This window comes from Grammomys surdaster, unplaced genomic scaffold (genome assembly GCF_004785775.1).
Source record: "Grammomys surdaster isolate TR1022 unplaced genomic scaffold, NIH_TR_1.0 343, whole genome shotgun sequence".
NCBI lineage: Eukaryota > Metazoa > Chordata > Mammalia > Rodentia > Muridae > Grammomys > Grammomys surdaster.
This window is the reverse complement of record NW_021604762.1, coordinates 2,640,810-2,655,138: the sequence shown is the minus strand read 5'-3', so window position 1 is coordinate 2,655,138 and position 14,329 is coordinate 2,640,810. Positions and strand designations below refer to the sequence as shown.

The window sequence follows — 14,329 nt, the reverse complement described above, 5'->3', positions numbered from 1 at the left end:
GGCTGGGCTGATTGCTTTGCAGTAAGAAAAAAACTACGAGGCACCCTTATCTTAGCTTTCCAGAAGCTTGTAATCCAGTGCAGGGGCTGAGACTAAAAAGTAGCTGTGACCCAAGATAGCCTGTGATCCAGTGACGAAAGTGCTGCTGGGAAAGACTTCCCATGGAGAGAGAGGGGGAGACGCTTCCAGTTAGATTGAGTGGGACGATTTCGCGGAATAAATGAAATTTGCTAAGACTTGGGTTAGGGGAGCACAGGCACAGAGATAGATGATGAGGTCCAGGGACTCAGCGAGGCTTGAGCACCCATGCCCATCTGAAAGGCTCTACAGGGCAGAAAAGGCCTGTGAACAAGGAGGCACCAGTTAGAAGGACCTGGGCTAGGTGGAGGAGTCCGGCTCTGTGCAACAGCCATTAAGAAGCGCTGGGGACTGATTTAAATAGTGGTGTGTTGAGGTCAGTGAGTTCTGTAAGCTGAGACTGATGTGGAGAGAACCTGGCCAGGCTTGCTCAGGTTCCCTGTGTGGAATGATAAGCACAAGAAAAGGCTATTCTGAAAGGAAATACAGTATGCTGGGAGCTTGCATTACTAGAGGGGGGCTCATACCTGGCTCTTATTTTTTTTTTAAATGTGGGTGCTGGGGATTGAATTCACATGCGCATGGTGGCTAATCAAGCAGTTTACTGATGGAACCGTCCTGTCTCTTCCCCGGCCCCTCTAAACCTCCTCCCTTTTGCAACAGTGCCTTGCTATGTAGTACAAGTTGACTCTGAATCCATTATGTGGCTCAGGCTAGTCTCAACCTTGTGATCCTCCTGCCTCAGCTTCGCAAGTGGTGGGATTATAAACATGAGCCACCATGACCATCACAGGTTGATGAGATTCCACAAATACAGCTCTAGGGAATCTTTGGCTTTCTAAACATCCACTGCTGACACAGAATGCTGTGAAACTTCTCACTGTCTCCCTGTGCTGGGCCTGAGAGCATTGAAGATTTAAGATGCTGAACAGGTAGAGTGAACATTTGTGGTCACTGGACCACCCATCACAAATATGCTATTCTCATAAATCAGATTCTCTGATTTTGCCTTAAAATGCATCTCCCTCCAGTCCCCAGTGCTGGTAGTTCAGGAGAATGTGTCCTATCCCCAGACTTGTCTTGTAACTAGAGGGAGTGATCCACAGCATATTTCTGGCTGACTGGTCCAGGAATGAGCCCTGGATTTAGTGTTGTTTGCCCCTAAGAAGGCAGCCTCTCTCCTTCTTTCTTATGAGACTTAAACCCTGAGGATCTATGTGTCATGTTGCCATGTGGATCCTGTGTGAAGTCTACCCAGGCAAAACACAAAGGGTTTCTCAAGTGTCTTTGTATTTCGTGTTTAGAATGTACTCTAGAGGCAGTTTCTATGTCCATGGTTGGCATTTGAGGGTCAGTAAAATGGGTGAAGCTGGGAATGAGGAGGGACTGCTCAATGCATGCTCTTTTCGAGTCCCACTCCTTGGGACCAACACCCTCAGAGCCAGGCTGACAGTCAGGGAACACCAGGGCTTGCACACACAGTGCTCACTGGGGAACCAGAGGCAGAATGGGCACTTGAACTTACAATAGGTTCCCTGAAGCTGTGTCCTTTTAGCCAATGAAGTTCTTTGAACATCTGTTACATTTTGGTTGAAGACTTGCTTTCAGAGTCATACGCCCAGTGAAGTGAGGGATGCAACATGGAGTCCTTATCTTCTTCTATAAGCGCCTGTGTCCCACATTTATGGAATGGACAACTGTCATGGGAAAAACAGGTTCTGTTGACACTGGGGCATGAACTCAACTGCATTGTGCCTCCCCATCTCAGTGAACACTGCATATACCTGTCCTAATCCTCAATTCCTCCTTAACACAATGGCATAGGCTAAGCCCCTGACAACGTGGGGAACAGCCCTGTGACATTTACTCTGTTGTTCCTGTAGGAGCTAAGGTGGGAGGAGTAAGGAGAGGAAGGGGAGGAGGAAAGAGAGGAAGAGGAGAAGGGAGAAGCTGGAGACAGAGATGGAGGAGGATGGAGAACCACGCTTGTATCAGGAGCAGTGCTGGGTAACAACTTATATCTAGGATAGTTAATTGGGAAACACCTCTAATTATGTGAGCATCTTGTTTATTGAGCATTACCAAATAGATAAAGTTTTTGGTTAATCATTAAGCATTAGAGTCTAATTCCTACTGGGTACCGTGTGGATGGCAGGATGGTCTGGGCTCAGCCCAACCTTGTGGAGACAGCATGAAAGATTGGCAGAGCCATCTCCCATGCTGGTGTCTCTTGGGTGGCAGGGCCGGTGTTTCTGGCTGGCTGTTCCTAGCTGCGGTGCGCACGTGGCCTCTGGCTGTGGAACATGGTGGCCTGAGCCAAGCAGAGCCGCCGCTGCTTAGATGGTCGGCCAGTGCAGCCCCTTTTATTAAATATTAACATCAACACAGAACCACAACAGCTTTTGAACCAGGTAATTCATTCCACTTTATTCTGGATGCGTATTACAGGTAATTCATAAACATCCCAGTGGACACTGAAGCTAAGGCCATTCTGTGAGTTAATTTTTAAAACTTGGTGTTCTCCATGTAATGATCTTTTAAAAATGAGTTACCAAAACCAAGACTCTGAAGTAAAAATTTTAAGACATCTTTAGGGCCACGTGTAGTCTGAAGTTCATTGTGTGGCCAAGCAATTGTCTTCCATAGTGTAAGAACTCTAGGCAGCCACTAGCTCAGCACCGAGCTCTCTTCTCCATATTACAACATAGCATTTTGTTTTGTTTCTATCAACCACTGACTGGTGTTGAAACACCACTTTCCTCCTAGTGAGTGACAAGGAGAGACTTTATCTACGAATATGGTATAGAATTCTTATAACAGGAAAAAGAAAAGGGTCCATAACTAAGGCACTGAAAGCACATTATTTTATATAAAGAAATGTAAACAATTTAACACCAATAGGCTCCCTCTGCTAGTCTTTATCGTGACTGTACTAGAGCATCGTTGTTGGGCTTGAGAGGTGGTGAAATGGGAACCTATCTGCAGAATTCAGACTTGGGTACTAATGTCTGCGTGTGGAGTCATCATCGTTAGAACACGCTGTGGAGGATGCTGGAGCAGGACTGCAGCTGCTGAGCCCTGGCTGAGGGTGTGGCAAGGGCCTTCCTTAGGCTGACAACCATCAAAGCCACATCTGCTTAGACTTGATGTTCAAGTATTGACTTAAAGCAGTTCTAAGCTTAAAAGTATTAGCTATATATGTATTTTTTAAATTAAATAAACAATTTTTAACACAGTTAAACATGTAAGAGCAAATAATTATAATTTTAAAACTTTTATTTAAAAGAATATTTTCCCTTTTTAAAGCAAGTAGAGTATCCACATCCTCTAATTTTAGTGCTATACTTAGTAATATGAATTTGGGCTAGATAAAGTAAAATTAAGGTATTTTCTACCTTAATGTTTTCTATGATCAGAAGAGGGCGAAGGGAAGAACAAGAGACAGTCTGAGTATGCACAATGAGATGGACCGTACTGTTAACCAAGCCCAACCTCTGTGGGCAAAGCTAACAGCATTTCCCTTTTATCTGCAGAACAAATGAAATTCTGATTGCTAGCTATTTCCACATTTAAATGTGATCCATGGAAATCTCAGAGAAACTTAAAATTTGATGCCTTTCTCATTAAGGGAAAGAAAAAAAGTGGGGAGGGGTTGTACTTGTGTGTGTGTGTGTGTGTGTGTGTGTGTGTGTTTGACCTTAAAAACTATAAAGTCAAACAGTTATGTTGAGAACAAGTATGCATGGCTACTAACTAGTAAGTTCCCATCAGGAATAAAATGAGCTTTGATGGAGCAGTTGAACATGGGCTGCTGTGTTTCTCCAGTTAGCATTCTCCCAATACAGGGGCACAAACACCAAAAAAACAAAACAAACAAACAAAAACAGACTTAACCATGATATGCTAATAGTGTCCTGTCCCCAGAAGGGCTTTCTCAGACAGTGTGCGTGGCAAGCTGAGCAAGTCCCTACCAGGTACAGATGTGCACTGCCATCATTAGGAAGGGTGGATTCCTGACTGAGTACACAGGGCAGTAATAGCTGTTGAGACTGCAGGACACGGGCCGGCCCCCCCCCCAAAGCTTATGTGCCTCTGTCCCTGCACTAATCACATGACATAGATATGAGTGTGCAGTTCAGTGGCGTCTCTTACTCAGGACACTGAGTGCTACTAGTTCCATATGCTTCCACTGCTTCCAAATGAGAGGCATGTTTGGCAGACAGTTGGTCAGTATCTGTTTAAATGTAACTGTGGGAGATGACTATAAAGAGAGAGTGTGTCCTTGCTATCACTGGAAGAGTTCATTCTGAGTTAGCATTTTTGGTTTTAAGAGTGGGAGCTTTAGCTAAACCATCCTGTCTGCAGGCATGTTTGATGTGGCTCTAATGGCAGAAGGTAGACACCCTGCATGCAAAGGACAGACACCTGCCTTCCAGTTTCGGTCTGAAATACAGATGTTCTTCTGTACTGGTACCTTTACGTGTACCAGTACATGCTAAAGACGAAGTGACACCTGGTAACCATCAGGAAGGCAGGACTGAGTGTGAGTTGGAAGCAAGCTGCACCAGTTTCTATCTTTTAAAAGCCAAATGGAGAGCCTGAAGGTGCGCCATGAGCTGAGTGCGGATGTGATTTCCAGTGAGGAAGGGGTTCTTTTTCTGTCTCATTCAGCACAAGAGACTAAGAGTGACGAAGGACTCCCTATCAATAGTGATCAGCTTAGGACAAGACAATTCCTCCTTTGGGTTGGAATGGTGTAAAAGAATTGAAGAATGGACTGTGCCCCGTGGGGAGGTAGTCTCCTACCTGCTTAGATACACTGGGGCTGGGGCTCGTGCTTATGGCGCCAGGGCTGCCTCTGAGCTGAGAGTCTGTCAGAAACAGGTTGGTCCTTTCAGAAAAGCTTCCATCTTGCCTCAACAGCTTGGTGATTGTTTCTAATACTATGGCCCTAGATAGTCACAGCGATTGACCCTGCTACATACGCAGCATTGGAATTACATTCAGAGATTTTAAAGAAACCATAGCAATATTTCCCCCACAAATTTAAGTGCAAAATATCTTTAACAAAGAATCATAGTAAGAAACATTTGACATAGTCATGCAAAACTTATCTCAGTTTACGAAGACTGTAACATTCCTGTGACAACACTAGGTTTTCACATGGTGAACGCCACACTGTCTTACTCATTTTTCTTTGAATTTAAATGTGGGTGCTTGTGTAAAAAACGGTAACATGCAAGTTCAATGATTTCCAGTCCACCAAATATTCTCTCCTGCAGCACGAAGAACACAATGCTGATTATAAAATACCACCGAACAGGGCTGTACAAATATATGAGGAGGCACGCTGCAGAGCAGAACACGGTCCAGTACAGTATAGACAGCAGCTTGACCACAAGGACTCTGAGAGCAGACTTGCAAGGTGGAACTGTGCTCTGCCCAGTAAAGTGAAAGTTTTTTTCTCCTTGGTAGAAGGACCGAAGCCTCTCTTCCTTTTCTTCCCACCTCTTGTGGCACCAGAGCTGAAGGTCCTCCTTGGATGTGGGAAGAGTGTCGACTGGATACCTATGGACGTGGAAGTGGATCTCTTTGGGAAAGTATCCAAGAAGAAGGTGTTTCTCAGTCTGAGGAATGTTGTAAGGATATGCCACAGTGATGTCGTGAACAGCATCCAGGTTCTTACCTAGGTTTTGGAAAGATGAAAACAGCTGTGCTTTAGCAACAGTCAATGGGGGGTGGTGCTGATTCACTCTGCAAGGCAGAGTCTCGAGAAGCAAGAGTCAGGACAGAGTGAGCCACCATGAACAAACAAGGGCTAAAAATACCAGGGTTTCTGGGTACTTAGATCAATATTTACCAGCCATTTTTAGCTTTTTTTCCTGTTTGATAATTACCTCAAAGCCCTTTAAAATGAAATTGTCTTCATTCCCAGAAATGGTAATCTGCATTCTAGAACTGCAGGAATACACACAGTGAGATGGATCTGAGGTAGGAGATAAAGGATACAGCCCAGCCTTCAGCCACAAGACGTGTTACACAGACACAGTCTATTAACACATTTTTCTCTACAAAGGCAATAGAAATGCGCTCTCTTCTACCTTAAAATGACCACAGTAACTGCTGCGAAAAACCCTCAGAAAGAAACAAATGTGAAGAAATGATCAGACACAGTTTTTTCTAATATATATCAAGCATAACAAGTTTGATTCTGACCCGAAACACCACTGTGCACAGGTATTTAGAAAAGGTTGTTTTTTAAGTCACAAGCCAGATGCTAGTGATGAAGAAACAGCCAACAAGGTTCCAGTGTCCTTCAAAATGTTCTCAACATAGGGAAACAAGGACGCACAAAGTCCCAAACTGTCCCTTGGGGATATAGGGGATGGGGGAGGGAAGGAGCCCGTTCTGTAGATGGACACGGTTGAACACTTGGAGTGGGACATTAAAAACAGGCTGGGCACATGATATAGGACAGGCCATCCTGTACACTATGTTGTAGATGGTAGCCACAGATTTTAAGCAATTATGATCCTGGGGTAGTGGGGCAAGAGCAGTGTGTCTGTTATGACAGACCAGGAAGACGAGGCAGGCCAAAGGAGAGAGCTGTGTAAAAGGATAACAAGAACTGATGTGGTACAGTGGTCAAGGAGGAATGCCAAGGAGGGGCCAGGCTTACTTTATTTTGGCTTGGCACTGAACTAATGAGTAAGAGCCTTCGAGGTTAGAGAGTCAGTGCGCTGTAAGACCTGCAGAACACAGTGGACACCATTCAACTGAACCCTGACGCAGGGGCCCAGAAGCCTGGTGTCTGCCCAAGGGCAAGCACTGTCGCTGCTATCTGTGACTGCTGCTATTATCTACCATGATCAAACATAAAAGTGTCTTTTTTGTTGTTGTTTTTTGTTTTTTCCTTTTTTGAGACAGGGTTTTCTCTGTGTAGCCTTGGCTGAAAATTATGTTCAGATTTCATTTATCTCAAAAATTCCTCTGGCATTCACCCTTCACCCAAACCCTATTTAATCACAGTTACTGGCACCCTACAGTACTGCTCAAACCCTTGGCCAGACTGCAGCTCTGTGGGAATGGTAGCTTCTATCCCTCATTCTGCACCAGTTTTACATTTGATCTTTGAATGTGTCTGTTCTGAACGTCCTAGCCTGTGGGGCTGTAGTGTGAGTCGCTTGAACCAAGAGTCTCATCTACCCCACGGGGCATCACCGGAGCTTCTCTCCCTAGTCCTTCTCAGCTGTGGGCCAGTCCAGCCTGTATCCATTCCCCCTGCTCCCCATCTCAGTCCTTCTGAAGTCTCCCAGTGGCGCCTGGGTACCCAAGGGCCAGACGCCTCGGCCCAGAGACATCCCCCCACCCCAAATCCAAGAGCTCTGCCCCCGCGGGACCTTAGACTGGGATCTCCCAGTGCCCAGAGTGGAACTCTGTGGCTTCCCAAGCCCAGCCACACTTCTGCCCCAGAGCCGCCTGGGGCGGCAGACACACACAGGACCCACAACTCAGCCCAACAGGACCCATGCCCATGCGCAACCTACAGCCCCACACTCGCCCTTCTCCTTCCTACACAGTGTATCTGTGTATGATGTACACGTATGAGGATGTGCATGCATATGGAGGCCACAGTGGGCTGCTGGGCAGCTCCCACTATCACTCTCTGCTTTTCTCTTGACAGTCTCAATAAATCTCAAGCTTACCAGATTGGCTGGCCACCAAGTTCCTGAGATCAATCTGTCCCTGCTCACCAGCAGTGGGGTTCAAGGCACACAGGGACATGTCCAGCCTACAGAGGTACTAGGGATTTGAACTGAGGCCCTCATGCTTATACAGAGGAAGTGGTCTTTACTCATTAAGCCAGTTCCTCAGCTCCTGTGTTTCTTAATATTTATTATGAAATATCCATTGGTTGTTGGAAATTTTTATTAGAACTGTAAGAAAAATAACTTACTCAGTTCAGTGAGAAACTAAAGTACTTTTCATATAAAGTGTATGTGTGTGTGTGTCCATGTTTTGAAGGTGATGATGTTTAGTAAATAACTTGTATGTTTTCAAACAATGACAGTAACTTAGGACAGACAGCCTAGCTTCACTAACACACACAGCATGGGTGAGGTAGGGAGCTACAGGCTTGGGCCAAAATCCTGACTAAGCTGGCTGAGCACATTACAGGTCTCCCTGAGGCTTACATGGCTCTTGTATCTATAGGCACACCAGCCAAGGGCTATGAGAGTTAAATAACCTTACTTAGGGAAATCGCTCGTGGCCCAGTCAGTGTCAGTGACTGCCAGCTATCGCTATCTCTATCTCGGCCACAAGGCCAAGAGGAGAAGTCTCGGCCTTTCTCTCTGGAGCAGTTCTCAGCACGCAGTCTGCAGTGAAGTTGCATTTGTATGCCCTCTCTACCAGTATCCTTAGCACTGCTTGCCTAGAGTCTGAGGTTGTCAATCAGGGGCCTCCTGGTTGGGCCTTTTTTCAATCAAGAAAAATGTTCCAACTTCTGTTTTATAAGGCTGCCTCCTGAATCCCTTCTACTTCAAACATATAATTTCTCTTGCTGAAACACTTGATCCAATTTCCTTCAACATCCAGCTCCAATGGAGACTCCCACCCCTGTTTTAGTCCACGGTGGCCCTGCCTGCCACTGTATGCTCAAACAAGAACACACATTTGTCTCTTAAAATCTTGGCACCTAAAGAGGTTCTAGAAATTTGCATGTGAGCAGTATGCTTATGATTTATCTGAAAATATGAAATATGAAAATATGGGAGCTATGCCTTCTTTGTTGGTAAAATAACAATTTAATAGGCAAATGCAAAGTGAACTCTTGGACACAGTGTTGGCATTCCTTCTAGGCTCCGCCCAACAGTTACCTAGCAACAGCCAGGTAGCCTGGTTTGCTATAAAAGGGACTGTTTGGCCTCTCCCTCCCTCTCTCACTCTCTGCCCTTTTTCTCTCTGCCCTTTCCCTTCCCCTTCTCTCCATGTGTTCCTGGCTGGCCTCCTTCCCCCTCCCCCCTCTCCCTCTCTCCTCCCTTCTTCCTCATCAACTCCCCTTTCCTTGCCCCCATATAAACTCTATTCTATGCTACATCTGTTCATCTTACGGCTGGTACCTGGGGCTGGGTAAGCCTCAGCATGGGCCTGCTGAGGCACCCCTTCCCACTACACCATATCACACTCTACAAAATATATCCTTGGTTTTATATAACACATCACACAATAAGTTCATACATGTTAAAATCTACTAGACCACCTCTATTTGTCTGGTGAGACTGGGTTGGCCTTGTGATGTTTTGTTTTTCTAACTTGGGTTCCATTCATTTTTGTTCCTGAAAGGGTAATAGTTTGAAAGTCTCTTATAGATTGCTTGAGATTCAGCGTAAGTACAGAACAGCATTATAATGTTTAGAATAAAGAGCTAACAGGAAGGGGAGCAGGCGAGAAGACATTTCTTTCTTGGCATTCACAGCCCAAGCTTTACAGGTAGTTTAATGCTTCCTTAAGCCCTGGTTTGGACCTGGGTAAACACAGCAGTGGGAGGAGCCAAGGAGAACGGTTTTTCTTAGGAAGGACAGTCAACAGTCCTGAGAAGCTTTCACTTTGAAGTCAAAGTCTCTAGACAACACAAAAGCCAGAGACTCTGTTTTGCTGTGTAGGAAAACCTATTTCTATGCGGGTAGAAAAGCTTGCTTCTGTATCATATCTCATCTAGATCTCACGGTCTAGGCCCTTGACCTAGGGAGCCAGTGCCACCAGATAAAGAACCAAGGGATGGGGGCAGCATGGTGGTAAGAGTTGGACTTGTGCATACAGGATAATAATGAAAGGGAGAGTCAAAGGTTGAGATGTGCCTTCACTCACCAATTAAGGCAAAAGATTACGAAAACTATTTCTGCTATTCCTAAGGTTTTACATCATCCGTATACCTAGCCACCATCAATAGAAAGCATTGTCACAAGATCTCATTGCTTTTCAGATGAGTTAAAGACTCAGATGCCACCTACCTGCCATCTGCCTGCACTGGGGCAGATAACTTTACATTTCATTTTGATACCTTGATTAAATTAAAAGAGAATCTAGCTGGATTTGTTCTGTTTCATATACTGTAGCTATTGGAATTACTTTATAAAGCTAGCCTTCTGTTAGAAGAGCCACGCTTACAGGGATCTCAATTGTTTTGTTTAGTGAGAGGAACAAAGTCGTTGCACACTCTTTCAAGTCTTGCTTTAAGACTCTAACAGACACTAGGGGGATTCAAGGTACTGTAGCTGTGTTTAAATAACCAACAGCAGTTAATACAGATGTTTTTCCAAATGTAATATCCATAAGGGATGTCTCTGATCATCTCAAATTGAGGTCATGGTCACTAAGAATTCTAACCAGTATCAAATGCTCCCCAGGAATAGGAGATGGCCAAAGCCTCATACATACTTGTATGCCTAAAAGAAAAAACTGGAAGAAACTTTTGTGGACTCTAAAAACTAACAGAAGGAAGGAATGTTGCTGTGGCCATGCCTGCTAAGCTCAATGACAGACTGATAAATGTTCCCAACAATGATCGTAAACAGAGCTACAAAGATTGCAAATTTCTCTTTCTTTCCCCATTTCATAACCAACTATGTATAAAATACACCAAAGATAACTTTCCATTTCATTTTGATACCTTGATTAAATAAATTTAAAAAAACCTAGCTGGATCTGAATCCATAAATTTAATTATAAACAATGTCAACTTATCTTATCAACCAGTTATGATGCATTTTATGTTAAAATAAAAGCTAAAGACCACTGATCTTTTTGTTTTCATATTAAAAAAACAAAACAGAAAAAACATCGTCACCTGGGGCAGAAGCTGGGCTTCATAACTGAGCAGCCTCCTCTTGCACCAGAGCTGACATGTCCAGAGCTGACATCTGGTTGTACTGACAACAAACCATGATATGCTGGCACTACTCAACTCACCTGAAGACCATCTTGAATGGACTGAGTCAGAATATACAGACAAATAGGAATAAATAAGACACCTTTCAGCTTCAAAATAAGAATATACATGAGTCACTTAAACCAACTGGCATTAAGACTCAAACAGCATCATGTTCATTATTAGAGAAAATTCTGTAATTTCCTACTTGGAACATTATTCTGTTTTTGTTTTGTTTTGTTTGTTTCTGTTCTGTTCTGTTTTGTTTTGTTCCGGCCCAAGTTGAAAATTTATGAGATGAGAGAAGGCGATATATAACAAGTAAGTCAGACTAAAACACTGTTTTATACTTTCCAACCATGTCATTTAAAATTTCCTAAAACATCATTTTATGGATGAATGTTTGAAATAATCAAAGTCCCTAGTTTTTGAATATTTACATAATTTCCACTTAAATTGCATTAAGTGATGTGGTGGTTTGAATATGCTTGGCCCAAGGAGGTGTGGCCTTGTTGGAGAAAGTGTCACTGTGGATGTGGGCTGTGATACTATACCCAGTGTAAAAAAAAAGTCTTTTCCTGTCTACCTTTGATCAATATGTAGAACTTTTGGCTTATCCAGCCCCACATCTGTCTGGATGCTGCCATGCTCCCACCTTGATAATGGACTGAACCTCTGAATCCATAAGCCAGCCCCAATTAAATGTCTTATAGGAGTTGACTTGGTCATGATATGTATTCTCAGTAATGGAAACTCTAAGACAAGTGGATATTTTTGAAATCAATGATAGTAATTTTCTAGAGTATGTTGAGTAGCTAGCTCAAAGAATGTAAATGAATGCATTAAGAGATTTTTTTATTACATATGAAAAACTGACTCCAAGACATGTTTGAATACACACAAGAAATAAATGGCTTACTTTTTTAGTTTTAACTAATGCTCACACTGTATTTCTAGAAAGCTGCTGAAACATATAATTTTGATTTGACTTTTATGTCTTTGATAAGACATAAAAATGTCATTTCCTAGAGTCTCTATGAGGTTTGTTTGTTTGGTTTTTTGAGGTAAAGACATTATGCTTTATTACACCAGTTTTGCTTCCTGATCATCAAGGTTTTTCTTTTTAATTAATTTATGTGTGTAGGGTAGGTGTGGTGAATGGAGACCAGAAGAGGGTGCAAGGTATCCTTCCCCATGACTCTCAACTTGCTCCTCTGAGCAAGGTCTCTTTCTCAACCTGGGTTTAAGTCTCACCTAGTAGCTGGAAGACTCCAGAAATCTTGCTGCACCATTCCCCTCAGAGCTAGGGGTACAAACAGACACTTGCAGGGAACCTGTGGCTTGTTTGTAGCAGCCGATCTCAACTGTGAGGTTCATGATTCAGGGAGAGCCTGTGGAGGTTACTTCACTCTGAATGCAGCTTCATTTTCAAGGCTATTTCCTGTAGCTCATCTATTTATTCCCTTCTAGACCATTGGCCATCTCCTTTCTTGCCAGATATTAATTCTATAAACATAATCTTTCAGAATATTAATTCTCTGAACGTTGTGTTGTAAATATTTTTACAAATACTATTGATGTTGAAATTTATGATAGCATCCAATACAACTGTAATTTATCTAGAAATTTCTTCATGTTACAGGTTTTTAATGCTTTCTCCCATAGAAACAACAGCAACAGGATAAGCAAATGCAAAAGCCTGCTGCACCCCATGGCTCTTACTAGTGAAGAGAAACCTCCATCACAGGAAGGCAGTGAAGGGAGCCGAGGGTAATGAGAATCCAAACCTTACCTGTGGCAGAACTGGAGGATTATACGCACTACACACACCATTGTAGACTATGATATGCATGTATACTGCATTTGACACTAGAAATCTGGTTGACAAATATTTGTGCTCAATTAAGAAGCCATGTCTGGACAGTCATAGTACACACTGTTAAGCCTAGTACTAAGGAGGCAGAGGCAGGAGGATCTCTACAAGTTCAAGACCACCCTGGTCTACAGAGCAAATTCTGGGATAGCCAAGGGTACACAGAGAAACCCCGTCTCAAAAAAAACAAAGAAAAAACAAACAAACAAACAAACAAACCAAAACAACAACAGCTGGAGAGATGGCTCAGTGGTTAAGAGCACTGATTACTCTTCTAGAAGTTCTACGCTTAATTCCCAGCAACCACATGGTGGCTAACAATCATCAGTACTGGGATCTGATGCCCTCTTTGTACGTCTGAAGATAGCAACAATGTACACACACAAACACACACAAATAAATCTAAAAAGATTTTTTTTAAAGCAGCCATGTCATGCCATTAAATTAGCTTATTTTAGTAGAAGCACAAGCACAAGCACAGGTGCTGAGTACATGGCAGGGTAATCTAGACGCTTATCAGTGTTAAGTGGTTGGTCTCTGCTCCTGGGATTTTCACATAGACATTACAAAGCCAATATGGGCAGGAGTAAACAAACAACAGAAAGCTCTTTAGGAGCAGGGTGATCTCTTTTCCTCGCAGGACCTATCAACTACATCTGATACCTACACCTTGTACATCTGCATTCTATCAGTGATGACACAGACTCTTTTAGTCTATTCTTTCAAAAACAGCCTATGTGCTTTGTGTTTATTGCCATTCTTTGCATGATGAGAGAAGACAGTTAAAATCCACTATGAACAGGAAGAAAGGCTTCTTGTTTCACTACTGGTCCCAACATGGCTGTTAAGATGTTAAAATCCAGAACACAAATCATTAGCAGATTACAGGAAGTGTCAGCACATGCATCATATGCTGAGCTTTCTGACTTTTGAAATAAATAAGATTGTTATTGTTGAGGTACATGATTATGGTCTCCATACTCTGATATTAGTGTCAAAGGTGACCAATGGGACATTGGGCACACCTTCACCGTGTACTTACTATGTATGATATTGGCATTATCCATTCAATAAGCTATAGAGCACTTAATGCATAGATTCATGTGTAGGGTACACTGGAGACCAAGAAAGATCCCTGCCTTTGGTATTTTTAGGGCACAGTCACACATATTTTACCACAAACACACCATGCCTTTTTTCAGAGCAATGAAATCACTTGCCAGCAGTCAGTTCCCTGTGACTCCAGCCTTTCCACCCCACTACTCAACTTTCTCAGAGACATGTAGTAAGTGCAGGAGCTACAACCCTCAAGACTGAGATGGTTTTGTACTTCCTGCAGATAAGTAGCTTCCCCCAGTCTCAGGCTCCTCATCTGTAGAGTTGGACAAGTGTGTCTCTTGGGAGGGAGGACAGATGGTGCCTCGGTTTGTGGCTCGAGATCGGAAGAG

At 43.3% G+C, this 14,329-nt stretch overlaps 1 protein-coding gene across 5 annotated transcripts in view; it reads right to left on the bottom strand.

Moving 5' to 3' along the window:
* Positions 1-5,110: 5,110 nt before the first annotated feature.
* Lclat1 (lysocardiolipin acyltransferase 1) overlaps positions 5,111-14,329 on the bottom strand; it is a 146,907-nt gene continuing 137,688 nt past the window's right edge. For all 5 annotated transcript variants that reach the window (XM_028779004.1, XM_028779009.1, XM_028779003.1 and 2 more), the window contains exon 6: positions 5,111-5,764. In XM_028779004.1, the coding sequence (XP_028634837.1) occupies positions 5,262-5,764 (503 nt within the window). In that variant the 3' untranslated portion in view covers positions 5,111-5,261. The remainder of the gene's footprint in view (positions 5,765-14,329) is intronic.